Here is a 27,976-nt window from a genome sequence, read left to right on the forward strand (position 1 = left end):
GGGGGCCGTGTCGGAGACTGCGCACGGGCCCCCTCCTCTCTAGAAACGCCACTGCTTGCAGGGGTGGCTCAGGTTGATGGTCCAGTACCAAATAAAGTGATTGTTAGTCAGTGTGAGAGGCAAAACCAGAGCTAATGGCTGCCAGTCAAAAAATATGTGGACAAAATGAAGCGCAGCCCTGTCCCCCACCACATAACTGAACCTAAGGGTGACATATATTCAGGGCACTGTAGACCTAATTCATATCACAAACTCTGCAAAAGCTTCAGTTCCTGGTGTCGGTGTCAGGTGCCTAGAAGGCCTATGACGGAGCAGCATGTATGCTCGTGAATAGGCAGCTTTACTAAGGGTTTGTGTCTCTTTACTCTTGGTGGCTCTTTACCCCTGGTGCTGGTTAATGGGCTCACCTCTGCTCTCGTACCCCTTGGCAATGGCCCATAAGTGGAGAAAGAACTAGCTGTATGCTGCAAACTTCTTGTGTGAGTCTCCGCAATCTGGCATGATGGAACTTGTACCTCATTTCATGGGTTGAGATCATAATTGCCTACTCTCCTGGGAATCGCGGGAGGCTCGCGATTTTTCAGGCAACCCCCACACCCCCGAAAGAGTAGGCAGATCTCTCGCATCCCACCCACTTCCTAGTAAATATTCGGGTCCCTAGGGTGGAGGTGGAGCTAAATGTAGCGAATTGCGTCATTTAGCCCCGCCCCCTCCTCACAGACCTGCAAATTGCGGGATTTCCCTGTAAAGGTGGCGGGGCCTATTGACGTATGTAGTCTGGCCCCGCCCACCGACGCTAAGAGCAGGAGCTCCTCTCTGGCTGCTCCCGGGAAAGGCTTCAAGAAAAGTCGGTAAGTATGGTAGAGAACCTTTTCTTCCGATCCCAGAAGTCAGAATACCGACAGTGGCATCCCGACAGCCAGAATCCCGAACCAACTAGGTAAGCATCTTAATCCTATCCACTAACCCTCCACCCTGCAGTCTAACTCTAACCCTCCCCCCCTGCCTAACCCTAACCCGCCCCCTCTGCCTAACCCTAACACTCCCCCTAGTGTCTAAACCCTAAACTTAACCCTCCACCTAACTCTAATACTTACCGTCGGGATGCCGGAGGTCGGGATTCTGGCACCTGTATCCCAACAGCTGGGATGGTAACTACATCCCCGTCCATGTATACCTATTTCAGTCCCTTCTGGTGTCAATTTTCCTTAGACCATTCGGACTCTTAAGATGGGTACATACTAAATGATGTGTGTACCCAGCGATGTCACCGACGATCCCAGTGCCGACGAGCTAACATATCGTGTGGTCTGTACACACTGGGCGATCTGGTGCCCGACCGGCTGATATGCCGCCTCCCCTCCCTCCCCCTGCATGGTGCTGCATGGGATCGTCAGCCGCATTGCCTGATATTACATACTGCACATAAGATCAGGCGAGAAGGCTGACGACCTCAAGGGAGCGCCCACTACACGATGTAGTGCATACACACTACACATTTTTAATGATTTGTCGTTTCGATGTTTCAGAATCGACCAAATCGTTAAAGATATCATGTAGGGGCCATTACAGCTATCATCCTTTAAATTGATCTGGTCTGAAAAGCGATACAGAATGCACATGAGCAATTTACATAGACCCACTTGGTAAAAAGACCACTGTCAGGACTGCGACTATTTCAGTACATAAAGATAGACTACTTTGCCAAAGTTCCATTGTGGTCGTTGGAGGAGCTATCCTGCTTGCTGGCATGCTTCTCATTCAGGGGATAGAGTGTTAAAGTGATCATCTGTTTCCCAGGTGACGTCAGGTTGTGGGATTCCTAGATTGCTCATTATTTCAAACCTGATTCCATTTGGGTCACATTTTCTGAAACTTCCTATGGATCACAGACCTCTAGTATAAAGCCTGTTACTAACTGTGTGTCAGTGTCTGTGCAACGTTGCTTTCAGGTCTTTTCTTGGACTCCTGCCAGATCCCCGCTGTGCCTGTGGATTGCTGTGGACTTTGTTGTATTCAAGATGAACTTCTGATGTCAGTCACCCGCTGCACTACAGGGCCCAGCATTCCTATTGCCTAAATATTGCTGATTGCTCCATCACTGCACTTTCACCATTTTGCTGCACTATTTACTTTGCCTGTTGTCTTTCCGTTCCTGTGGATATTGAACTCATCCTTGTTACAGTTGTCAACTGCACCATTACAGTGTCACCTTTGCATCACGGGGCTCAATCCCGCTCCGAACCCTAGCCACACTACAGGTCCCAACCCTGCTACAATCTTCTCCGCATCACGGGGCTCAACCCCGCTACAATCTTCTCCGCATCACGGGGCTCAACCCCGCTACAATCTTCTCCGCGTCACGGGGCTCAACCCCGCTACAATCTTCTCTGCGTCCCGGGGCTCAACTCCGCTACAATCTTCTCCGCATCACGGGGCTCAACCCCGCTACAATCTTCTCCGCATCACGGGGCTCAACCCCGCTACAATCTTCTCCGCATCACGGGGCTCAACCCCGCTACAATCTTCTCCGCGTCATGGGGCTCAACCCTGCTCCGAACTCTAGCCACGCTGCAGGGCTCAACCCTGTCCTGGAATCTCATCGTCTTACAGGGCTTAACCCTGCTCCGACTTCACTACTCCACAAGGCTCAAGTTTGCATCATCTCTGACTGCACCGCAGGGCTCGGTCCTGTCCCAGAACCATATTATTCTGCAGGGCCTGCTCTGCTCCGGATTTCCATTACTACAGGGTTCTACCCTGGCAAAGGTCTTTTATGTCATCCTGAGGTGTTAGCCTCATTCTGGACTCGGGGTTCCCTACCACGTTAGTTCCTACATTCTAAAGACTGCTTATATATATTTGGGGATTCTCTCATATACATATTATTGCATATGTGAACCTCTGTGCTGCTTGAGACTTTATTTGAGACCTTGCTGTTTATAATTCATATGTGAATAAATTCTATTTTACTTTTATCCTGTGCTACTGAGTTTCATGGAAAGGTCATTCCTAAGACCACCCCAGTTTATTGTGCCTAGTAGGCCTGCCTCCCTCCAGGAGTCTCAAGTGTTGGCAGCCGTGACAACCTCTGTCTACACAGCTTGATAAAGTGATAAGAAAGTGATAAGGTGCCAGCCAATCAGCTCCCAACTGTCATTTTTCAAACACAGCCTGTGAGATGACAGTTGGGAGCTGATTGGCTGGCACCTTATCACTTCTTATCACTTTTCACTCTGTCTCCTTACACTGCTTAGTAAATAGACCCCTAACTCCCATAGAAGGCCCAGAAGTTGGGTTGAGATTGATTTTGTAGCCACTAATGTCTCAGTGATATCCATACTGCTCTGGATCTCTCATACTCAAAGACCCTTACGCTAAGTACACACCTAAACAATTTCACTCGTGACCAATTATATGATTTTCTCAATAATTAAACGCTCTTGAGAGAATTCAATATCTAGTGAACACACTGATTACCTGTCCTGAACTATCATGTCGGACAGATGATCATTAATGCGCACACACACACATGCGTGTGCGATATCAGCTCATTGTTCATGACAGAATGTTATGCAGCAGGTCAAGTACAGTCATCCGATCTGACTCCTTTAGGAGTGATAATCGCCCCCCGGGGCGCTAAGCGCGCACACTGAAATTTGGAATAGAATGGAAGACAGTTCAAATATTTTGTGCACTAGACTGTAAGAAGGACTTAGAAGCACTAGAGAAGTTTCAGTGGCGGGTAATCTCATTAATAAAGGAAATTTGATGCATTAAATTATATAGAGCGTACAAGAAAACTAGGTTTGTTTACTCTAGAGAAAAGGCACTTAAGAGGTGGCGTCATTAATATTTATAACTGTATTCCAGTCCTACGCAAAGATTTGTCTAACGAACATTTTAAGCCAAGGATCACATAAAGAACAAGGGGTCATGGAAAGGCAATCCTTTACAGTAAGGATGAGTAAGCAAAATAATATCTGTAGCTATAATTAGTACCGGACATTATGGGGTGAATGGGTGATTAATCCTGGTAATTTATCCAATTGACAAACTTGGGCTATGAGGGTAAGTATGTTCCCAATTGTATTGTAATTCAAAAATCTATAACTGTTGTGGCGCACTCTTTTTCAAGTGTTATTGCTCTGTGCACAAAGCAGTAAAGTCACACTAAGCAGCTCATACAATAACATGGGATGTGGGAAAATGCCCTGTTACCCTGTCAACCAATCAGATTATAACAATCAGTTATTGAGTGTAGCATCGTAAAGCGATGATTGATTGGATGTTATGTGTTACTGTTTATGCATAGCGCACATTTCTTTTTGTGAATATTATTACCATACAGAGCTCAAACATTTAATTGGCACAACCTATTTGCACAAAACACTGAACTAAAAATAAAGTTGGTAAATTATATAGCAAAGGTTTACCTAAGTATGTCTCCGGTGCTCTTTAATTATTCAATCTCATACAATTTACCATAAATAATTGTGTGAATTTTTTTCTTTAATGTTATTTACATGATGGAAAACAAAATAAGAAAAAAAAGAGATCAATTTGGCGCTGAGCAGCTTGTACAAGCGGAGGGTGTCAAACTCCCAATATATAAAAAAAAATAGAGAAAAAGGAGGAACAGCGCTAATGAACATGGTGTTTATGTATACCATAAATCACGGTTTGTAAACCGATTAAACCGTTGTATAACAAGTGTAAAGCTAGATCTAAGGTATAAGCATACAATAAATATGCATATATATATGACTCTATACGGCTTGGTTAAAAGGACAATAGCTATTTATTACTGCAATTCGTAGGAAATAAATAATAATTAAAAAAGGCATAGATCAAATGTAAATTCAATCAGGGTTAATCCAGAAAATAATAATAATATTAAAAGATAGATGAGTGATGAGTTCATGAAATATTGAGAATAGTAAGGTGAGCATCTGTTAAAAGTCTCAATTCAAGTGTCAAACAACATAATATAATGACAGTCACTTGCCTCAGTAAATGGATCCAGGATATTATCCAGCTTTTGTGTATTTTACCAGTCCTGATTTAATTAGTCACGTCCTGATAGAAATGCAGAGATGACTGCATGAAATCAATGTCTGGAGATAGGTAGATGGTTCCGGTCCGGAATGAACAAGTGAGTTGAACAATGGTGCAGTAGTCGGTGCCTGGCGTGGGGTGCTAAACGCGTTTCGCCGTGGAAAAGCCCATAACGTCCTCAGTAGCATGGTCCCCAGTGTCCAAAAGAGTGGCTTTACATACCCGTATGTGGAGTCATTTATCATATGTATATTTATTGTATGTTGATACCTTAGATCTACCTTTACACTTGTTATACAGCGGTTTAATTGGTTTACAAATCGTGATTTATGGTATACATAAACACCAGGTTCATTAGCGCTGTTCCTCCTTTTTCTATTATTTACATTATGGGGCAGATTTAATTAGCCGCGAGCTGCTGATGGTGTGGCGCCTATATCGGCGCCTTAGGGTGGGCAGATTCTATTCGCACCTCCATAGGGTGCGAGCAAAATCTGTCTTCTGCAGTTAAAATGCTGGAGTTGGTGAGACCCGTTCCAGAGGCTTCTGCGGCCCTATATTTTCATACATCATATGATTCATTATATTATATTGTATAGGAACTTTGCTACGTATATTAAGAAAATACAATGCTCCCTACAATAATATATTACTATATAAAGGAAACCTTAGTAACAAATGAATGTAAATTACAATATTATGAACTGTCGTTAGTGTAATTGTATTCTATTGTCACCCTTACATAAAACATATATCTATATATATATATATATATATATATATATATTGTGTAGCAAACAGCCAGCCATACTGTACAGACTAACTTGCATTAAGGCAGTAAGTACCCTCTGATAAATGGCAGTTACCTGTTCTTTCAGCTCCACGTCCCTGGTCTGTGTGGGGTCTTCAGAACAAGAGGCGCGGAAACCTTGTGGACAGAAATCTGCAGCAGAGAGTGAGAGTCACAGAAAGAAGGACGCAAGGGGAAGAATGTGGGGAACAAGAGGTGGCAAATTAAGAACAAGGTGGGATCTGCAGCTTACTCACCTTCCAATCCTCCTAACCCATCTGGGAAGAGAAGACCTTGTACAGCGCAGCATATGTCCTCAAAGATGCAGTTCTCCTCCCTGTCTGCATCAAACTGGGGATACAATGGACAGTGTTTGTGTTAGCAGGATGAATTCAGATCACAACCACAAGGTAGACAGTATGTAGTATGGCCTCCAATTGTAAGCAATTAAGTGTCTGCGTTAACACGCCCATAAGACGCCACCTCTCAGTCATGGCCAGGTAAGCCAAATACATTTGCCATACACTCTTGTGACCACACATCCCAATCGCAACTGTAACCCTGTGCGTACTTACTGTACCATGGGACACAGGCGCTGTGCGATTTTTACTTAAACCGACCATTTGATATCAGCATTGTGTGTGACTCAAAATCAGGCCATTAGTGTGTGATAACAATGTTCATACAATGGGGGGATCTTTACCAGTGTTTAAGGTGTAGGATCCAATGAGTGCTTAAGATGTGTCTATTGGACCACAATGGTATTAGTCAAACTGGTCCTTCCATTAAGTTTCATTAATAAATACTTGAGATGTAGGTTGCAGCTGAAATGATATAATTATTTAGAGCCTTAGCAATGCCACATCTTCCTAATGTCAGGTTCTGTAGGACATCTTTAGTACCTGCTTCCCACCCAAAAGCAACGCTCACCCTGGCTATGAGCCCCTTGTCCTGGTAATACTTGACAATCAGAGGAAGGTTCTGTTTAAAGGTCTCCAGTCTCCTGTCAATGGCACGAGCATTATCATCAGGCCGTCCCTGCTGGGCAGAACGTCTCTCCAAGCGCTGACGTAGACGTTGGCTTGAGCAGGACAAGAAGATGACCAGATCTGGGGTACCAATCTGCAGGGACACAGACGCATTGCTAACTGTTTTTCTTTGTTCTGTAGCAGCCAAACAGCCTAACATAAAAGGATGGGTTCTGACGATGCCTTTACCTGCTCTTCAAATGTGAATGCCTGTCCGATGTCCCTCGGGAATCCATCAACCACAAAGCCACGAGCATCCTGATGGTTGATAAATTGTTGTTTTAGTTCCTCAATTGTTGTTTCCTGAAGAAAAGGTGATGACAACAACAAAATCTGGTCAAGTGTCATTCGCGGAGAACGCAGGGACACTGGTGTCCGCTGTCACAGACCCTCTCCATCTGTGCATATGCCTTAGTGATCATCAGGTTTAATCTCCCATCACTCATCAGCCTGTAATTATCACACAAGTGCATCATGATCATGTGACATCTGCCTTTAAGGCCCGTAGTCCAAAGAACTCCAAAAAGCCGAAATAAAAAAGGAACAATTTGCTGCTGCTGACCGGTGAGAATATCTTACACGTAGGCATGGGACACTCCTTCTAGAGTGTGAGGAGCACTGCACTGCTATACAAGACATACTAAGTGCCATTTCCTAAAGTAATGCTACACAACACATGCTAAGTGCCCCCTCCTACAATGCGGGAGCATTGCTACAAGTGGTAATATAGATATAATCACTAACACATCCTTCTAGTCTCTGTGAGGAGCAATGCTTCTCAACACACGTTCACTAAGTGCCTCCACATGCACTGCGAGGAGCAATGCTAAACATGGTAATGTAGTGGGTAATGCTCTATACGTAGACATAGGGCCTGATTCATTACGGTACGCAATATAGCGTACACACGCAGTTCAGTGCGATTGCATGCTAATCTATTGCGACAGCACTACATAGGGACACCCACTTTACCGTACATGCACATCCGTAATGGTTAGCAAGACTGTGAAAACATCGGTACAATCGATTACCATCGGACCCATACGCAGAGTTAAGGCAGGTCAGACCTTACTCAGGAATTGCTTACTTCAGAGCATGCTATGAGGCCTTAGGCTGCGTATGGGATCGCAGTGGCTAATTTATGCACGCCCCTGCAACGCCGTTGAAATGCACTGGCACACCTAGATTTCACAAAAGAATACGGGATTTGCAGAGAAAGTATGTAACATTTGTAGAGTAACTATGGGATCAGATATGAGCTTGGTCCCAGTGTCCATTGATTCTCCTACCTGCATCACTATGTCTTCTCTTGCTGCTGCTGACTGAGTTCCAATCTCTAAACATTGTAGTGCACTTCCTGGTCACATGACATATCCAAGGTGTCCATCAGTGCTCAAGACACGCCTCCCACACTCAGAGGCATGCCTCTAATAGCTTTCTTTCTGTGCAGCTTACTGCCCGTTGTTTGGCCCAGCCCCCAGGTCTGCAAGCAGTGTCTGACTATATAGAAGCGAGGCTGAGCTGTTGCTGCCTCATCGCTCGTGTCCCTGCAGTCGCAAGGAGCTCCACAAAGCTGGTGAGTGTTAACTATAAAAATGATTACAATAAACAAACAAGATGTTTATAGGTTAAAAATATCTTCTTTGTATTATTCTAATAATTTTTATAACAAATCTCAGAAGAATGACAAGGGAGGCTCTGTCTACCCTGACTGCCCATCCCTGGTGATTGCACACTTATGTTTATCCTATGTTACTTTAAACTCAATAAAAACTACCTGCATAAAAAAAGTATTTTGAGAAATGTAAACCTTTTTATTCTAAACAGATTTGTCTATTAATGCTGTATAATAAAACCTCTTGGAAAAAAAAAGTATCCATTATTTATCATATTGCAAGGTCAGTAACAGAACAACCAAAGTGCAAAACACAATTAGTGTAAATCAATTAAGTGACTTATCAAAAAGATTTATGATGAGCAAATGGCAGAAACCAACAACAGACGTAGAGCTTCCAGCACAACCAGGGGAGCTGAATAGTATCTATGGAAACTTTTGATAGCTTTTAAAAAGTCTGTGACGTAAGCCGATATAAATTCTTGTGATAGATAGTTCGGTGCTACACAGAGCTCACAGTCGTATTGACACATATTTTATATGGAATGGGTATGAAGTCCCAGCGGCTGTACAGCCCGAAGGATGAAGATGCCAACAGGGGTGGTAAGTAGGCTAATCCTACCCCTCTCCCCCCTCTAACCTAAAGCCTCCCTTAGTGATGCCTAACCCTATCCTCCCCCCCGGTGGTGCTTAATCCTAACCTCCTCCCGGTGGTGCCTAATCCTAACCTCCTCCTGGGGGTGCCTAACCCTAACCTCATCCCGGGGGTGCCTAACCCTAACCTCCCCCTATACGTAGCCTAACCCTTCTTGGGGATGGGTGCCTAACCCTAATCTCTCCCTGGGGCCCCCAAAACTAACCCCCCCCCCCCACCAGCAGCCAAGAGCTTACCTTCGTTCGGGATGCAGGCTGTCGGGATTTCGTCGTCGGGCTAAAGATAGGCGTCGGGAAAACTACGCCTATCTTTAGTCCCGAATCGGATTCTGGCATCACGGTCTCCAGTAAATTAACTACATCCCATTTTTATATGTCTGTGTTGTATTCCTGCCTATATTTCTATTGTCTCTCCTTTCCATTGTTACCCACCTTAGGAGACACCCTTCGGTTCTCCCCCTATTTCTTCCTTAGGAGCCAACTCCAGGTATATTTATGTACTAACTTTAATAGACATGAATGTTTTTTTTTTATTTTCATTGCACCCTGATCAGGTGCAATGAGCTTTATTTTGCTATGGGTGTATTTGTAACATGCAGTGGGCCTGATTCAGAGCCGTTCGCTATTTGCGGTCGTTCGTTTAAAAACAAGGGGTGGCTATTCAAATGATCCGTACGCACATTGCTGTCTGTTCCCACCTCTAAGTCTGAACGAGCGTGCAAAACATACGCTCGTTTATCTCTTAAAAACGCCCCCTGGCCGCTCGCATCCTACGTCATGTCCGCTATTTATTAGATTAATCGAGTACATCGACCAGCGTATGAACTGCTCGCTATTCTTGTGGTTGGTGTTTGCTACCACAAATTTGCGTGCAGTTCTGGCTATAAAAAAACCCAGTGACGTGGTCAATGACGCTGCTGTTTTAAATATACACACCCATAAAACGCCCGTTTTGACCTTTAAGCACGCCTGCGTTCTGATCTCCACTCCCCATTTTCAAGCACCTTCCCCTGTTACCACCCACATACGCCTCATTCTGTCACTCAAAATAGCAGGCCCTCGCTATATTGTGTACCAACGATTTTCGGCCACACTGACTGGTTCGCGCATGCGTACTAAAAACCGTACGCATGCGCAGATGTGCGAACATCGCTCGGAACGAGCGTACTGCCGCTAACGAGCGGCTCTGAATGAGGGCCAGTGTGCGTTGCTTAATTCTCACAAAATGTGCGACTAAAGGTGGGTACACACTAAACGATGTGTATACCCAACGACGGTGCGATGTAATGTAATGATATATCGTGTGCGCCGTACACACTGCGCAATCCGGCGTATGATGGCGCCATGTGTCATTACATGCTGCATATAACAGTAACCACATCCTTCATCGCAACGTCCCATCTGCTGTACACGACCGTTTTACACGCGCAATCGGGTGGTACACTATACGCAATATCGTATTGTGTGCACCCAGCTTAAGTTGTATGTTATGTCTTTTGTGCAACAAATTAAAACAAACATCACTGAGCGCTTGGGCAAATCTAAAGACGTTACTCTTTCCACTGGGGCAAACTAGCTCAACATTGGTTATAATGAATGCACACACTAATACACATGCTAGGATACACAAAATATACCGTACCAGTCAGAAGTTTGGACACACCCTCTCATAGGAGTGTTTTACTTTATTGTTTTTACTATTTTCCACAATTTAGAAGAATAAAGTCATCTCTCAACCATGAGCTAGCCACCCAAATGCTTTTCCAACAGTCCAGAAGGAGTTCCCATTATATGCTGAGCACCCATTGGCTGCTTTTCCTCCATTCTCTCAGGTCCAACTCACCCCAAACCATCTCTATAGGGTATAGGTCATGTGACTGCGAGAGTTTGGTCATGTGATGCAGCACTCCATCACTTTCCCTCTTTGTGAAATAGTTCTTACACAGCCTGCAGGTGAGTTTTTGGGACAACAAAATAACTGAGCGCTAAACAGATGGGATAATGCATTGCTGCAGAATGCTGTAAAAGTCATGCTGGTTAAGTGTACCTTTGATTATAAAGAAATCGCCAATAGCGTCACTAGCAAAGTATCCACGCACCATCACACCTCCACTTTAATGCTTCACGGTGGGAGCCACCCATAGCGCTGCATGGGATCGTACATGGCATCACCAGATCTCTTGTGCAGCATGTAAAGGAGCGATGTACGATCCCACAGGAGCGCGCACTGGCCGATATCATAGCCACACACGGAACGAAATAGCAGCGATATCATTCCAATCTGTCGGATCGGCTGCTATATCGCACCATGTATGGGGGCCATTAGCAGAATTCACAAAACTTAAAATTTGCTTACATGAAACGTCAGCAACTTGGGGATGGATATGTGAATAGCAACCTGAAAAATAATCACACATACCGGGGGAGCTAGTTCTCCTTTAGAAATAATCTGCGCTATTAGTTCCCACTTGCGGTCACTGCTGGCATGGTGAATAAGCTGTTTGCGTAGGAGATCTCCAACAGAAATACAGACAAACTCAAAATGGGACGCCATCTTTGTGCTCTGAGTCCCCTTCCCACTGCCTGGACCACCTGGGACAGAAGTGAAAAATATCCCATCGTTAGAAAAGTCTCTTCTGCAAAACTAATTGATAAATGATGCCAGACCCCCCCTCCCCTTCCCCCTCCCCCCTCCTTGGAATGCAGCATCTCACCAATGACAAAAATGATTTTAGGTCTCTCTCTATTGGGATCAAAGACGTCATACTCCTGAATAAGTCCTGTAGATTCTGTCATGTCTGAGTCACTGTCGATGGAGAACTGGGACTGGATAGGAGGCAGACGCTCATAGCGAGGCATATGCGAGGGCTTGGACACCTCTAGAAACAGAAAATTTTATTTAGTAACAAATGTATGGATTGTGTATAATAAAACCTTTGTGACGAAAGAGTGCTACAAAGTAAAGGAGCGCGGGATGACAGCCAGAAAGTACTCAGTAAGGGAGCGCGGGATGACAGCCAGAAAGTACTCAGTAAGGGAGCGCGGAATGGACAGCCAGAAAGTACAGAGTAAGGGAGTGGGATGGACAGCCAGAAAGTACAGAGCAAGGGAGCGTGGGATGGAGAGCCAGAAAGTACTCCGTAAGGGAGCACAGGATGGACAGTCAGAAAGTACTCAGTAAGGGAGCGTGGGATGGACAGCCAGAAAGTACAGAGTAAGGGAGAACAGGATGGACAGCCAGAAAGTACTCAGTAAGGGAGCGCGGGATGGACAGCCAGAAAGTACAGAGTAAGGGAGTGCGGGATGACAGCCAGAACGTACAGAGTAAGGGAGCGCGGGATGGACAGCCAGAAAGTACAGAGTAAGGGAGCGCGGGATGGACAGCCAGAAAGTACAGAGTAAGGGAGCACAGTCAGAAAGAACAGAGCAAGGGAGCGGGATGGACGGCCAGAAAGTACAGAGTAAGGGAGCGGGATGGACGGCCAGAAAGTACAGAGTATGGGATCGGGATGTACAGCCAGAAAATACAAAGAAAGGGAGCGCGGGGTGGACAATCAGTAAGTACAGAGCATGCGAGCAAGATGGACAGCCAGAAAGTACAGAGTAAGGGAGCGCGGGATGACAGTCAGAAAGTACAGAGAAAGGGAGCGCGGGATGGACAGCCAGAAAGTACGGAGTAAGGGAATGGGATGGACGGTCAGAAAGTACAGAGTAAGGGAGCGGGATGACAGCCAGAAAGTACAGAGTAAGGGAGCGCAGGATGGACAGCCATAAAGTACAGAGTAAGGGAGCGCAGGATGGACAGCCAGAAAGTACAGAGTATGGGAGCGGGATGGACGGACAGAAAGTACAGAGTAAGGGAGCGGAATGGATGGCCAGAAAGTACATAGTAAGGGAGCGGGATGGACAGCCAGAAAGTGCAGAGTAAGGCAGCGGGATGCACAACCAGTAAGTACAGAGTAAGGGAGTGGGATGGACGGTCAGAAAGTACAGAGTAAGGGAGCGGGATGACAGCCAGAAAGTACAGAGTAAGGGAGCGCGGGATGGATGGCCAGAAAGTACAAGGTAAGGGAGCGGGATGAAAGCCAGAAAGTACAGAGTAAGGGAGCGCAGGATGGACAGCCATAAAGTACAGAGTAAGGGAGCGCAGGATGGACAGCCAGAAAGTACAGAGTATGGGAGCGGGATGGACGGACAGAAAGTACAGAGTAAGATAGCGTGGGATGGATGGCCAGAAAGTACAGAGTAAGGGAGCGCGGGATGGACAGCCAGAAAGTACAGAGTAAGGGAGCGGGATGACAGCCAGAAAGTACAGAGTAAGGGAGCGGGATGGGCAGCCAGAAAGTACAGAGTAAGGGAGCGGGATGGACATGCAGAAAGTACAGAGTAAGGGAGTGGGATGTACAGCCAGAAAGTACAGAGTAAGGGATCTGAATGTACAGCCAGAAAGTACAGAGTAAGGGAGCGGGATGGACAGTCAGAAAGTACAGAGCAAGGGAGCGGGATGGTCGGCCAGAAAGTACAGAGTAAGGGAGCGGGATGGACGGCCAGAAAGTACAGAGTATGGGAACGGGATGGACAGCTCGAAAGTACAGAGTAATGGTGCATACACATGGTCAGATTTTTCCATTAGATATGAACGATATCTGGCTTTACATCGTTCGGGATGTACAGCCAGAAAGTACAGAGTAAGGGAGTGGTATGGACAGCCAGAAAGTACAGAGTAAGGGAGCGGGATGTACAGCCAGAAAGTACAGAGTAAGGGAGTGGTATGGACAGCCAGAAAGCACAGAGTAAGGGAGTGGGGAGGGCAGCCAGAAAGTACAAACTAAGGGAGCGGGATGAACAGCCAGAAAGTACAGAGTAAGGGAGCGGGATGGACATGCAGAAAGTACAGAGTAAGGGAGTGGGATGTACAGCCAGAAAGTACAGAGTAAGGGATCGGAATGTACAGCCAGAAAGTACAGAGTAAAGGAGCGGGATGGACAGTCAGAAAGAACAGAGCAAGGGAGCGGGATGGACGGCCAGAAAGTACAGAGTAAGGGAGCGGGATGGACGGCCAGAAAGTACAGCGTAAGGGAGCGCGGGATGGACAGCCAGAAAGTACAGAGTATGGGAGCGGGATGACAGCCAGAAAGTGCTCAGTAAGGGAGTGCGGGATGGACAGCCAGAAAGTACAGAGTAAGGGAGCGGGATGACAGCCAGAAAGTACAGAGTAAGGGAGCGGGATGGACAGCCAAAAAGTACAGAGTAAGGGAGCAGGATGGACAGCCAGAAAGTACAGACTAAGGGAGCAGGATGTACAGCCAGAAAGTACAGAGTAAGGGAGCAGGATGGACAGCCAGTAAGTACAGAGTAAGGGAGTGAGATGTACAGCCAGAAAGTACAGAGTAAGGGAGCGGGATGGACAGCCAGAAAGTACAGAGTAAGGGAGCGGGATGGACAGACAGAACGTACAAAGTAAGGGATCGGAATGTACATCCAGAAAGTACAGTGTAAGGGAGCGGGATGGACAGTCAGAAAGTACAGAGTAAGGGAGCGGGATGGACGGCCAGAAAGTACAGCGTAAGGGAGCGCGGGATGGACAGCCAGAAAGTACAGAGTATGGGAGCGGGATGACAGCCAGAAAGTACAGAGTAAGGGAGCGGGACGGACAGCCAGTAAGTACAGAGTAAGGGAGAGGGATGTACAGCCAGAAAGTACAGAGTAAGGGAGCGGAATGGAGAGCCAGTAAGTACAGAGTAAGGGAGCAGGACGGACAGCCAGTAAGTACAGAGTAAGAGAGTGGGATGTACAGCCAGAAAGTACAGAGTAAGGGAGTGGGATGGGCAGCCAGAAAGTACAGAGTAAGGTAGCGGGATGGGCAGCCAGAAAGTATAGCGTAAGGGAGTGGGATGGACAGCCAGAAAGTACAGAGTAAAGGAGTGGTATGGACAGCCAGAAAGCACAGAGTAAGGGAGTGGGGTGGGCAGTCAGAAAGTACAAACTAAGGGAGCGGGATGAACAGCCAGAAAGTACAGAGTAAGGGAGCGGGATGGACATGCAGAAAGTACAGAGTAAGGGAGTGGGATGTACAGCCAGAAAGTACAGAGTAAGGGATCGGAATGTACAGCCAGAAAGTACAGAGTAAGGGAGCGGGATGGACAGTCAGAAAGAACAGAGCAAGGGAGCGGGATGGACGGCCAGAAAGTACAGAGTAAGGGAGCGGGATGGACGGCCAGAAAGTACAGCGTAAGGGAGCGCGGGATGGACAGCCAGAAAGTACAGAGTATGGGAGCGGGATGACAGCCAGAAAGTGCTCAGTAAGGGAGTGCGGGATGGACAGCCAGAAAGTACAGAGTAAGGGAGCGGGATGACAGCCAGAAAGTACAGAGTAAGGGAGCGGGATGGACAGCCAAAAAGTACAGAGTAAGGGAGCAGGATGGACAGCCAGAAAGTACAGACTAAGGGAGCAGGATGTACAGCCAGAAAGTACAGAGTAAGGGAGCAGGATGGACAGCCAGTAAGTACAGAGTAAGGGAGTGAGATGTACAGCCAGAAAGTACAGAGTAAGGGAGCGGGATGGACAGCCAGAAAGTACAGAGTAAGGGAGCGGGATGGACAGACAGAACGTACAAAGTAAGGGATCGGAATGTACATCCAGAAAGTACAGTGTAAGGGAGCGGGATGGACAGTCAGAAAGTACAGAGTAAGGGAGCGGGATGGACGGCCAGAAAGTACAGCGTAAGGGAGCGCGGGATGGACAGCCAGAAAGTACAGAGTATGGGAGCGGGATGACAGCCAGAAAGTACAGAGTAAGGGAGCGGGACGGACAGCCAGTAAGTACAGAGTAAGGGAGAGGGATGTACAGCCAGAAAGTACAGAGTAAGGGAGCGGAATGGAGAGCCAGTAAGTACAGAGTAAGGGAGCAGGACGGACAGCCAGTAAGTACAGAGTAAGAGAGTGGGATGTACAGCCAGAAAGTACAGAGTAAGGGAGTGGGATGGGCAGCCAGAAAGTACAGAGTAAGGTAGCGGGATGGGCAGCCAGAAAGTACAGAGTAAGGTAGCGGGATGGGCAGCCAGAAAGTATAGCGTAAGGGAGTGGGATGGACAGCCAGAAAGTACAGAGTAAGGGAGCGGGATGTACAGCCAGAAAGTACAGAGTAAGGGAGCGGGATGGACAGCCAGAAAGTACAGAGTAAGGGAGTGGGATGGACAGCCAGAAAGTACAGAGTAAGGGAGCGGGATGTACAGCCAGAAAGTACAGAGTAAGGGAGTGGTATGGACAGCCAGAAAGTACAGAGTAAGGGAGCGGGATGGGCAGCCAGAAAGTACAGACTAAGGGAGCGGGATGAACAGCCAGAAAGTACAGAGTAAGGGAGCGGGATGGACATGCAGAAAGTACAGAGTAAGGGAGTGGGATGTACAGCCAGAAAGTACAGAGTAAGGGAGCGGAATGTACAGCCAGAAAGTACAGAGTAAGGGATTGGTATGGACAGCCAGAAAGTACAGAGTAAGGGAGCGGGATGGGCAGCCAGAAAGTACAGACTAAGGGAGCAGGATGAACAGCCTGAAAGTACAGAGTAAGGGAGCGGAATGTACAGCCAGAAAGTACAGAGTAAGGGATTGGTATGGACAGCCAGAAAGTACAGAGTAAGGGAGCGGGATGGACAGTCAGAAAGTACAGAGCAAGGGAGCAGGATGGACAGCCAGAAAGTACAGACTAAGGGAGCGGGATGTATAGCCAGTAAGTACAGAGTAAGGGAGCGGGATGGACAGCCAGAAAGTATAGAGTAAGGGAGTAGGATGTACAGCCAGAAAGTACAGAGTAAGGGAGCGGGATGGGCAGCCAGAAAGTACAGAGTAAGGGAGCGGAATTGACAGCCAGAAAGTACAGACTAAGGGAGCGGGATGTACAGCCAGAAAGTACAGAGTAAGGGGGCGGGATGTACAGCCACAAAGTACAGAGTAAGGGAGTGGTATGGACAGCCAGAAAGTACAGAGTAAGGGAGCGGGATGGACAGCCAAAAAGTACAGAGTAAGGGAGCAGGATGGACAGCCAGAAAGTACAGACTAAGGGAGCAGGATGTACAGCCAGAAAGTACAGAGTAAGGGAGCAGGATGGACAGCCAGTAAGTACAGAGTAAGGGAGTGAGATGTACAGCCAGAAAGTACAGAGTAAGGGAGCGGGATGGACAGCCAGAAAGTACAGAGTAAGGGAGCGGGATGGACAGACAGAACGTACAAAGTAAGGGATCGGAATGTACATCCAGAAAGTACAGTGTAAGGGAGCGGGATGGACAGTCAGAAAGTACAGAGTAAGGGAGCGGGATGGACGGCCAGAAAGTACAGCGTAAGGGAGCGCGGGATGGACAGCCAGAAAGTACAGAGTATGGGAGCGGGATGACAGCCAGAAAGTACAGAGTAAGGGAGCGGGACGGACAGCCAGTAAGTACAGAGTAAGGGAGAGGGATGTACAGCCAGAAAGTACAGAGTAAGGGAGCGGAATGGAGAGCCAGTAAGTACAGAGTAAGGGAGCAGGACGGACAGCCAGTAAGTACAGAGTAAGAGAGTGGGATGTACAGCCAGAAAGTACAGAGTAAGGGAGTGGGATGGGCAGCCAGAAAGTACAGAGTAAGGTAGCGGGATGGGCAGCCAGAAAGTACAGAGTAAGGTAGCGGGATGGGCAGCCAGAAAGTACAGAGTAAGGGAGCGGGATGTACAGCCAGAAAGTACAGAGTAAGGGAGCGGGATGGACAGCCAGAAAGTACAGAGTAAGGGAGTGGGATGGACAGCCAGAAAGTACAGAGTAAGGGAGCGGGATGTACAGCCAGAAAGTACAGAGTAAGGGAGTGGTATGGACAGCCAGAAAGTACAGAGTAAGGGAGCGGGATGGGCAGCCAGAAAGTACAGACTAAGGGAGCGGGATGAACAGCCAGAAAGTACAGAGTAAGGGAGCGGGATGGACATGCAGAAAGTACAGAGTAAGGGAGTGGGATGTACAGCCAGAAAGTACAGAGTAAGGGAGCGGAATGTACAGCCAGAAAGTACAGAGTAAGGGATTGGTATGGACAGCCAGAAAGTACAGAGTAAGGGAGCGGGATGGGCAGCCAGAAAGTACAGACTAAGGGAGCAGGATGAACAGCCTGAAAGTACAGAGTAAGGGAGCGGAATGTACAGCCAGAAAGTACAGAGTAAGGGATTGGTATGGACAGCCAGAAAGTACAGAGTAAGGGAGCGGGATGGACAGTCAGAAAGTACAGAGCAAGGGAGCAGGATGGACAGCCAGAAAGTACAGACTAAGGGAACGGGATGTATAGCCAGTAAGTACAGAGTAAGGGAGCGGGATGGACAGCCAGAAAGTATAGAGAAAGGGAGTAGGATGTACAGCCAGAAAGTACAGAGTAAGGGAGCGGGATGGGCAGCCAGAAAGTACAGAGTAAGGGAGCGGAATTGACAGCCAGAAAGTACAGACTAAGGGAGCGGGATGTACAGCCAGAAAGTACAGAGTAAGGGGGCGGGATGTACAGCCACAAAGTACAGAGTAAGGGAGTGGTATGGACAGCCAGAAAGTACAGAGTAAGGGAGTGGGGTGGGCAGCCAGAAAGTACAAACTAAGGGAGCGGGATGAACAGCCAGAAAGTACAGAGTAAGGGAGCGGGATGGACATGCAGAAAGTACAGAGTAAGGGAGTGGGATGTACAGCCAGAAAGTACAGAGCAAGGGAGGGGGATGGACAGTCAGAAAGTACAGAGCAAGGGAGCGGGATGGACAGTCAGAAAGTACAGAGCAAGGGAGCGGGATGGACGGCCAGAAAGTACAGAGTAAGGGAGCGGGATGGACGGCCAGAAAGTACAGCGTAAGGGAGCGCGGGATTTACAGCCAGAAAGTATAGAGTAAGGGAGTGGGATGTACAGCTAGAAAGTACAGAGTAAGGGAGTGGGATGGGCAGCCAGAAAGTACAGAGTAAGGGAGCGGGATGGGCAGCCAGAAAGTATAGCGTAAGGGAGCCGGATGGACAGCCAGAAAGTACAGAGTAAGGGAGCGGGATGTACAGCCAGAAAGTACAGAGTAAGGGAGCGGGATGGACAGCGAGAAAGTACAGAGTAAGGGAGTGGGATGGACAGCCAGAAAGTACAGAGTAAGGGAGCAGAATGTACAGCCAGAAAGTACAGAGTAAGGGAGTGGTATGGACAGCCAGAAAGTACAGAGTAAGGGAGCGGGATGGGCAGCCAGAAAGTACAGACTAAGGGAGCGGGATGAACAGCCAGAAAGTACAGAGTAAGGGAGCGGGATGGACATGCAGAAAGTACAGAGTAAGGGAGTGGGATGTACAGCCAGAAAGTACAGAGTAAGGGAGCGGAATGTACAGCCAGAAAGTACAGAGTAAGGGATTGGTATGGACAGACAGAAAGTACAGAGTAAGGGAGCGGGATGGGCAGCCAGAAAGTACAGACTAAGGGAGCAGGATGAACAGCCAGAAAGTACAGAGTAAGGGAACGGAATGTACAGCCAGAAAGTACAGAGTAAGGGATTGGTATGGACAGCCAGAAAGTACAGAGTAAGGGAGCGGGATGGACAGTCAGAAAGTACAGAGCAAGGGAGCGGGATGGACAGCCAGAAAGTACAGACTAAGGGAGCGGGATGTATAGCCACAAAGTACAGAGTAAGGGAGTGGTATGGACAGCCAGAAAGTACAGAGTAAGGGAGCGGGATGGACAGCCAAAAAGTACAGAGTAAGGGAGCAGGATGGACAGCCAGAAAGTACAGAGTAAGGGAGTGAGATGTACAGCCAGAAAGTACAGAGTAAGGGAGCGGGATGGACAGCCAGAAAGTACAGAGTAAGGGAGCGGGATGGACAGACAGAACGTACAAAGTAAGGGATCGGAATGTACATCCAGAAAGTACAGTGTAAGGGAGCGGGATGGACAGTCAGAAAGTACAGAGTAAGGGAGCGGGATGGACGGCCAGAAAGTACAGCGTAAGGGAGCGCGGGATGGACAGCCAGAAAGTACAGAGTATGGGAGCGGGATGACAGCCAGAAAGTACAGAGTAAGGGAGCGGGACGGACAGCCAGTAAGTACAGAGTAAGGGAGAGGGATGTACAGCCAGAAAGTACAGAGTAAGGGAGCGGAATGGAGAGCCAGTAAGTACAGAGTAAGGGAGCAGGACGGACAGCCAGTAAGTACAGAGTAAGAGAGTGGGATGTACAGCCAGAAAGTACAGAGTAAGGGAGTGGGATGGGCAGCCAGAAAGTACAGAGTAAGGTAGCGGGATGGGCAGCCAGAAAGTACAGAGTAAGGTAGCGGGATGGGCAGCCAGAAAGTACAGAGTAAGGGAGCGGGATGTACAGCCAGAAAGTACAGAGTAAGGGAGCGGGATGGACAGCCAGAAAGTACAGAGTAAGGGAGTGGGATGGACAGCCAGAAAGTACAGAGTAAGGGAGCGGGATGTACAGCCAGAAAGTACAGAGTAAGGGAGTGGTATGGACAGCCAGAAAGTACAGAGTAAGGGAGCGGGATGGGCAGCCAGAAAGTACAGACTAAGGGAGCGGGATGAACAGCCAGAAAGTACAGAGTAAGGGAGCGGGATGGACATGCAGAAAGTACAGAGTAAGGGAGTGGGATGTACAGCCAGAAAGTACAGAGTAAGGGAGCGGAATGTACAGCCAGAAAGTACAGAGTAAGGGATTGGTATGGACAGCCAGAAAGTACAGAGTAAGGGAGCGGGATGGGCAGCCAGAAAGTACAGACTAAGGGAGCAGGATGAACAGCCTGAAAGTACAGAGTAAGGGAGCGGAATGTACAGCCAGAAAGTACAGAGTAAGGGATTGGTATGGACAGCCAGAAAGTACAGAGTAAGGGAGCGGGATGGACAGTCAGAAAGTACAGAGTAAGGGAGCAGGATGGACAGCCAGAAAGTACAGACTAAGGGAACGGGATGTATAGCCAGTAAGTACAGAGTAAGGGAGCGGGATGGACAGCCAGAAAGTATAGAGTAAGGGAGTAGGATGTACAGCCAGAAAGTACAGAGTAAGGGAGCGGGATGGGCAGCCAGAAAGTACAGAGTAAGGGAGCGGAATTGACAGCCAGAAAGTACAGACTAAGGGAGCGGGATGTACAGCCAGAAAGTACAGAGTAAGGGGGCGGGATGTACAGCCACAAAGTACAGAGTAAGGGAGTGGTATGGACAGCCAGAAAGTACAGAGTAAGGGAGTGGGGTGGGCAGCCAGAAAGTACAAACTAAGGGAGCGGGATGAACAGCCAGAAAGTACAGAGTAAGGGAGCGGGATGGACATGCAGAAAGTACAGAGTAAGGGAGTGGGATGTACAGCCAGAAAGTACAGAGCAAGGGAGGGGGATGGACAGTCAGAAAGTACAGAGCAAGGGAGCGGGATGGACAGTCAGAAAGTACAGAGCAAGGGAGCGGGATGGACGGCCAGAAAGTACAGAGTAAGGGAGCGGGATGGACGGCCAGAAAGTACAGCGTAAGGGAGCGCGGGATGGACAGCCAGAAAGTATAGAGTAAGGGAGTGGGATGTACAGCTAGAAAGTACAGAGTAAGGGAGTGGGATGGGCAGCCAGAAAGTACAGAGTAAGGGAGCGGGATGGGCAGCCAGAAAGTATAGCGTAAGGGAGCGGGATGGACAGCCAGAAAGTACAGAGTAAGGGAGCGGGATGTACAGCCAGAAAGTACAGAGTAAGGGAGCGGGATGGACAGCGAGAAAGTACAGAGTAAGGGAGTGGGATGGACAGCCAGAAAGTACAGAGTAAGGGAGCGGGATGTACAGCCAGAAAGTACAGAGTAAGGGAGTGGTATGGACAGCCAGAAAGTACAGAGTAAGGGAGCGGGATGGGCAGCCAGAAAGTACAGACTAAGGGAGCGGGATGAACAGCCAGAAAGTACAGAGTAAGGGAGCGGGATGGACATGCAGAAAGTACAGAGTAAGGGAGTGGGATGTACAGCCAGAAAGTACAGAGTAAGGGAGCGGAATGTACAGCCAGAAAGTACAGAGTAAGGGATTGGTATGGACAGACAGAAAGTACAGAGTAAGGGAGCGGGATGGGCAGCCAGAAAGTACAGACTAAGGGAGCAGGATGAACAGCCAGAAAGTACAGAGTAAGGGAGCGGAATGTACAGCCAGAAAGTACAGAGTAAGGGATTGGTATGGACAGCCAGAAAGTACAGAGTAAGGGAGCGGGATGGACAGTCAGAAAGTACAGAGCAAGGGAGCGGGATGGACAGCCAGAAAGTACAGACTAAGGGAGCGGGATGTATAGCCAGTAAGTACAGAGTAAGGGAGCGGGATGGACAGCCAGAAAGTATAGAGTAAGGGAGTAGGATGTACAGCCAGAAAGTACAGAGTAAGGGAGCGGGATGGGCAGCCAGAAAGTACAGAGTAAGGGAGCGGAATTGACAGCCAGAAAGTACAGACTAAGGGAGCGGGATGTACAGCCAGAAAGTACAGAGTAAGGGGGCGGGATGTACAGCCAGAAAGTACAGAGTAAGGGAGTGGTATGGACAGCCAGAAAGTACAGAGTAAGGGAGTGGGGTGGGCAGCCAGAAAGTACAAACTAAGGGAGCGGGATGAACAGCTAGAAAGTACAGAGTAAGGGAGCGGGATGGACATGCAGAAAGTACAGAGTAAGGGAGTGGGATGTACAGCCAGAAAGTACAGAGTAAGGGATCGGAATGTACAGCCAGAAAGTACAGAGCAAGGGAGCGGGATGGACAGTCAGAAAGTACAGAGCAAGGGAGCGGGATGGACAGTCAGAAAGTACAGAGCAAGGGAGCGGGATGGACGGCCAGAAAGTACAGAGTAAGGGAGCGGGATGGACGGCCAGAAAGTACAGCGTAAGGGAGCGCTGGATGGACAGCCAGAAAGTATAGAGTAAGGGAGTAGGATGTACAGCCAGAAAGTACAGAGTAAGGGAGCGGGATGGGCAGCCAGAAAGTACAGAGTAAGGGAGCGGAATTGACAGCCAGAAAGTACAGACTAAGGGAGTGGGATGAACAGCTAGAAAGTAGAGTAAGGGAGCGGGATGGACATGCAGAAAGTACAGAGTAAGGGAGTGGGATGTACAGCCAGAAAGTACAGAGTAAGGGAGCGGAATGGCTAGCCAGAAAGTACAGAGTAAGGGAGTGGGATGGACAGTCAGAAAGCACAGAGCATGGGAGCAGGATGGACAGCCAGAAAGTACAGAGTAAGGGAGCGGAATGGATAGCCAGAAAGTATAGAGTAAGGGAGCGGAATGGACAGCCAGAAAGTACAGAGTAAGGGAGCGGGATGTACAGCCAGAAAGTACAGAGTAAGGGAGCGGGATGTACAGCCAGAAAGTACAGAGTAAGGGAGCGGGATGGACAGCCATAAAGTACAGAGTAAGGGAGCGGGATGTACAGCCAGAAAGTACAGAGTAAGGGAGCGGGATGGACAGCCAGAAAGTACAGAGTAAAAAAGTACAGAGTACAGAGTAAAGAAACTCGGCAGACAGTCAGAAAGTATAGTGTAAAGAAGCAGGATGGACAGACAGAGAGGACAAAGTAAGGAATTGGGAACGACATTTAGAAAGTATGGAGAAAGGATGGACAGCCATGGATATAGAAAACATGTGGCCAATAACTCCTATGTACAAACCTCAGTAAGGCATAAGGTTTGTGCATTCTGTGATCATGCTCACACTAACCTGCCTTGTGTTTGCTTTTCTTCCCTTGACCGTCATTAACAGGAGGCAATGTCCGACTCAAAAATGTGTCCCATTGCACCTTTTCAGGTCCCCCTAAATCCCGAACTCTTTGCAGACACAGTTCCAGGTAATTAATAGGGTCCTCCGGCCGATAGTACATGAGGCCTGTCAGTAAGCTCTGCAGAGAGAAGTTAAACACCTAATTCCGTGATCAGGTACATATATAGTAATTATCACCCTACCAGTCTTAGCACAAATTCTAGTCTACCATACACATATATACGTACACAAACATAGACTTCTACCAAACTGAATATGAAAAAAAACTAAATGCTGAAAATCTAATATTTAAAATGCATGAATTTAAGAAAAAAAAAGACAATAAAAGTCATCTAAATGTACACACATCGGGTGTGTAACGTCTGTATGGGAAATCTTGCTCTGTTATATGGATATGCGGTTGGGTATAGCTAGCTATGAACATTTGGGTTTGTGAATATCTGTGAATATAAGAATAGATACATATAAATCATTATAAATTCATTATAATCTCTGTTTTTAATATAGGGATACAAATAGTTAGACTTTTTCCTATGCAGAATAGATTTCATATCTATAAATCTAGTAAAGTATACTGCAGGGACCTTCTAGTCAGAATGAAATGGCCAATAACAGCGAAAGTGTATTCACAATTTAATGGCAAATCTGAATACAGTGACAAAACTCTGTCAAGATATGCGGGTTTTAAACATTTGACTGATGCCTTTTCATATTGAAACAACTCATATTTTTGTGAGATCTTGACAATTTGTCCATTAGAACAGTGTAGAACAAATGTTTAATAGTAGGGAAAATGTGCAGAGGGGGTGCAAGGAGTTATACAAATGCTGCTTCAGGTTAACCCTACAAACAGTATAATAAGGGTTTCATATCTGGTTATATCTTATCGCTTAATTTAGCATTATTCTAAATACTACAGATAGCACAATACAATGCAGATGTTATTTCATGTGACCTATGTGCTTTGCATGTAATTATTCACAATATGGAACCCAATTAAGAAATATTTTGTGCATACACGAAGAACTTATACACTACTTACACTACATCTATACCTGTGCGTATGTGTGTATATATATATATATATATATATATAAAAATATATATACTATATAATATATGCATACATACATACATATGTGGAATTATGCTGTAGAAAACACACCACAAATCCATTTTTCCATACACACATAAATATTAACAGAACACTATACAGTTGCACTCTGCAGATATACACTACTTGTCCCCAGACCAGCAGCAGGTATACACTACTTGTCCCCAGACCAGCAACAGGTATACACTACTTGTCCTAGCCCTGACCAGCAGCAGGTATACACTACTTGTCCTAGCCCTGACCAGCAGCAGGTATACACTACTTACACTACATCTATACCTGTGCGTATGTATATATATATATATATATATATATATATATAAATATATATACTATATATGCATACATACATATGTGGAATTATGCTGTAGAAAACACACCACAAATCCATTTTTCCATACACACATAAATATTAACAGGACACTATACAATTGCACTCTGCAGATATACACTACTTGTCCCCAGACCAGCAGCAGATATACACTACTTGTCCCCAGACCAGCAGCAGATATACACTACTTGTCCCCAGACCAGCAGCAGGTATACACTACTTGTCCTAGTCCTGACCAGCAGCAGGTATACACTACTTGTCCCCAGACCAGCAGCAGATATACACTACTTGTCCTAGTCCTGACCAGCAGCAGATATACACTACTTGTCCTAGCCCTGACCAGCAGCAGGTATACACTACTTGTCCTAGCCCTGACCAGCAGCAGATATACACTACTTGTCCTAGTCCTGACCAGCAGCAGATATACACTACTTGTCCTAGCCCTGACCAGCAGCAGGTATACACTACTTGTCCTAGCCCTGACCAGCAGCAGGTATACACTACTTGTCCCCAGACCAGCAGCAGATATACACTACTTGTCCCCAGACCAGCAGCAGATATACACTACTTGTCCTAGCCCTGACCAGCAGCAGATATACACTACTTGTCCTAGCCCTGACCAGCAGCAGGTATACACTACTTGTCCTAGCCCTGACCAGCAGCAGATATACACTACTTGTCCTAGCCCTGACCAGCAGCAGGTATACACTACTTGTCCTAGTCCTGACCAGCAGCAGATATACACTACTTGTCCCCAGACCAGCAGCAGATATACACTACTTGTCCCCAGACCAGCAGCAGATATACACTACTTGTCCTAGCCCTGACCAGCAGCAGATATACACTACTTGTCCTAGCCCTGACCAGCAGCAGGTATACACTACTTGTCCTAGCCCTGACCAGCAGCAGATATACACTACTTGTCCTAGCCCTGACCAGCAGCAGGTATACACTACTTGTCCCCAGACCAGCAGCAGATATACACTACTTGTCCTAGCCCTGACCAGCAGCAGATATACACTACTTGTCCTAGCCCTGACCAGCAGCAGATATACACTACTTGTCCTAGCCCTGACCAGCAGCAGGTATACACTACTTGTCCTAGCCCTGACCAGCAGCAGGTATACACTACTTGTCCTAGCCCTGACCAGCAGCAGGTATACACTACTTGTCCTAGCCCTGACCAGCAGCAGATATACACTACTTGTCCCCAGACCAGCAGCAGATATACACTACTTGTCCTAGCCCTGACCAGCAGCAGATATACACTACTTGTCCTAGCCCTGACCAGCAGCAGGTATACACTACTTGTCCTAGCCCTGACCAGCAGCAGGTATACACTACTTGTCCTAGCCCTGACCAGCAGCAGGTATACACTACTTGTCCTAGCCCTGACCAGCAGCAGGTATACACTACTTGTCCTAGCCCTGACCAGCAGCAGGTATACACTACTTGTCCTAGCCCTGACCAGCAGCAGGTATACACTACTTGTCCCCAGACCAGCAGCAGGTATAAACTACTTGTCCCCAGACCAGCAGCAGGTATACACTACTTGTCCCCAGACCAGCAGCAGATATACACTACTTGTCCTAGCCCTGACCAGCAGCAGATATACACTACTTGTCCTAGCCCTGACCAGCAGCAGGTATAAACTGCACTGCACAATACTGCAAACACCACATAGAATGAGGGGAACAACCAATAAGCATAAAACTACCGATAAACACACTGCAGACAATTGCAGTGAAACATGGAGCAGGCAGGCATGCATACAGCAATACACAATAATACACATTAGTCACACTGCAGACATGGCACAGATGGGGATGGACAGGCACCTCGAACAGCCGGGGGATGTGTCTGTCTGTCAGGTAATCCTTTGCCTCTGATGTGTTCATGCTGCAGCCTCTCTCTCTCTTCCCCGGCTCGGTGTGATCCCCCCTGCCGCCTTCTCTTCCTAGGTCTCCGGTCTCTCCTCCTCCCCAACTCCCCCGGTTCCTGTGACTGAGAAACTGAACAGGCAGCATCCCTTCATGCAGACACCCACCCCCAGGCACACGGCTATCCGGGGGCAAATCTCCCCCTCACTAGCCCACACATATACCTCAGCAGTGCAGGGGAGATCATCTATCTATCTATCTATCTATCTATCTATCTATCTATCTATCTATCTATCTATCTATCTATCTATCTATCTAATCTATCTATCTATCTATCTATCTATCTATCTATCTATCTATCTATCTATCTATCTATCTATCTATCATCTCAAGTCTATCTATCTCTATCATCTCAAGTCTATCTATCTATCTATCTATCTATCTATCTATCTATCTATCTATATATCATCTCAAGTCTATCTATCTATCTATCTATCTATCTATCTATCTATCTATCTATCTATCTATCTATCTATCTATCATCTCAAGTATATCTATCTATCTATCTATCTATCTATCTATCTATCTATCTATCTATTCACTTTTACATATCTATCTATCTATCTATCTATCTATCTATCTATCTATCTATCTATCTATCTATCTATCTATCTATCTATCTATCTCAGAGCCGTAACTAGACTTTTTGGTGCCCTGTGCCAGAAAGAGCATTGGCGCCCCCCTCATTTTTCAAAGGGACATAATGCACCCAAAAAAGGGC

The 27,976-nt window shown here is 47.1% G+C and overlaps 1 protein-coding gene across 1 annotated transcript in view; it reads right to left on the reverse strand.

Annotated features, from left to right (window-relative positions):
* The window catches only part of AK1 (adenylate kinase 1), an 83,413-nt gene extending 56,128 nt beyond the window's left edge, over positions 1-27,285 (reverse strand). Inside the window, exons 1-8 of the mRNA XM_088453372.1 lie at positions 27,154-27,285; positions 23,811-23,988; positions 11,860-12,024; positions 11,565-11,737; positions 7,066-7,179; positions 6,779-6,970; positions 6,106-6,199; positions 5,925-6,001 (exon numbers count right to left, since the gene is read on the reverse strand). Of these exons, the coding sequence (XP_088309498.1) occupies positions 5,925-6,001; positions 6,106-6,199; positions 6,779-6,970; positions 7,066-7,179; positions 11,565-11,737; positions 11,860-12,024; positions 23,811-23,988; positions 27,154-27,213 (1,053 nt within the window). The 5' untranslated portion in view covers positions 27,214-27,285. The remainder of the gene's footprint in view (positions 1-5,924; positions 6,002-6,105; positions 6,200-6,778; positions 6,971-7,065; positions 7,180-11,564; positions 11,738-11,859; positions 12,025-23,810; positions 23,989-27,153) is intronic.
* Between the last annotated feature and the right edge of the window lie 691 nt (positions 27,286-27,976).

The sequence above is a fragment of the Taudactylus pleione genome, unplaced genomic scaffold (assembly GCF_031769625.1).
Source record: "Taudactylus pleione unplaced genomic scaffold, aTauple2 ptg000579l, whole genome shotgun sequence".
NCBI lineage: Eukaryota > Metazoa > Chordata > Amphibia > Anura > Myobatrachidae > Taudactylus > Taudactylus pleione.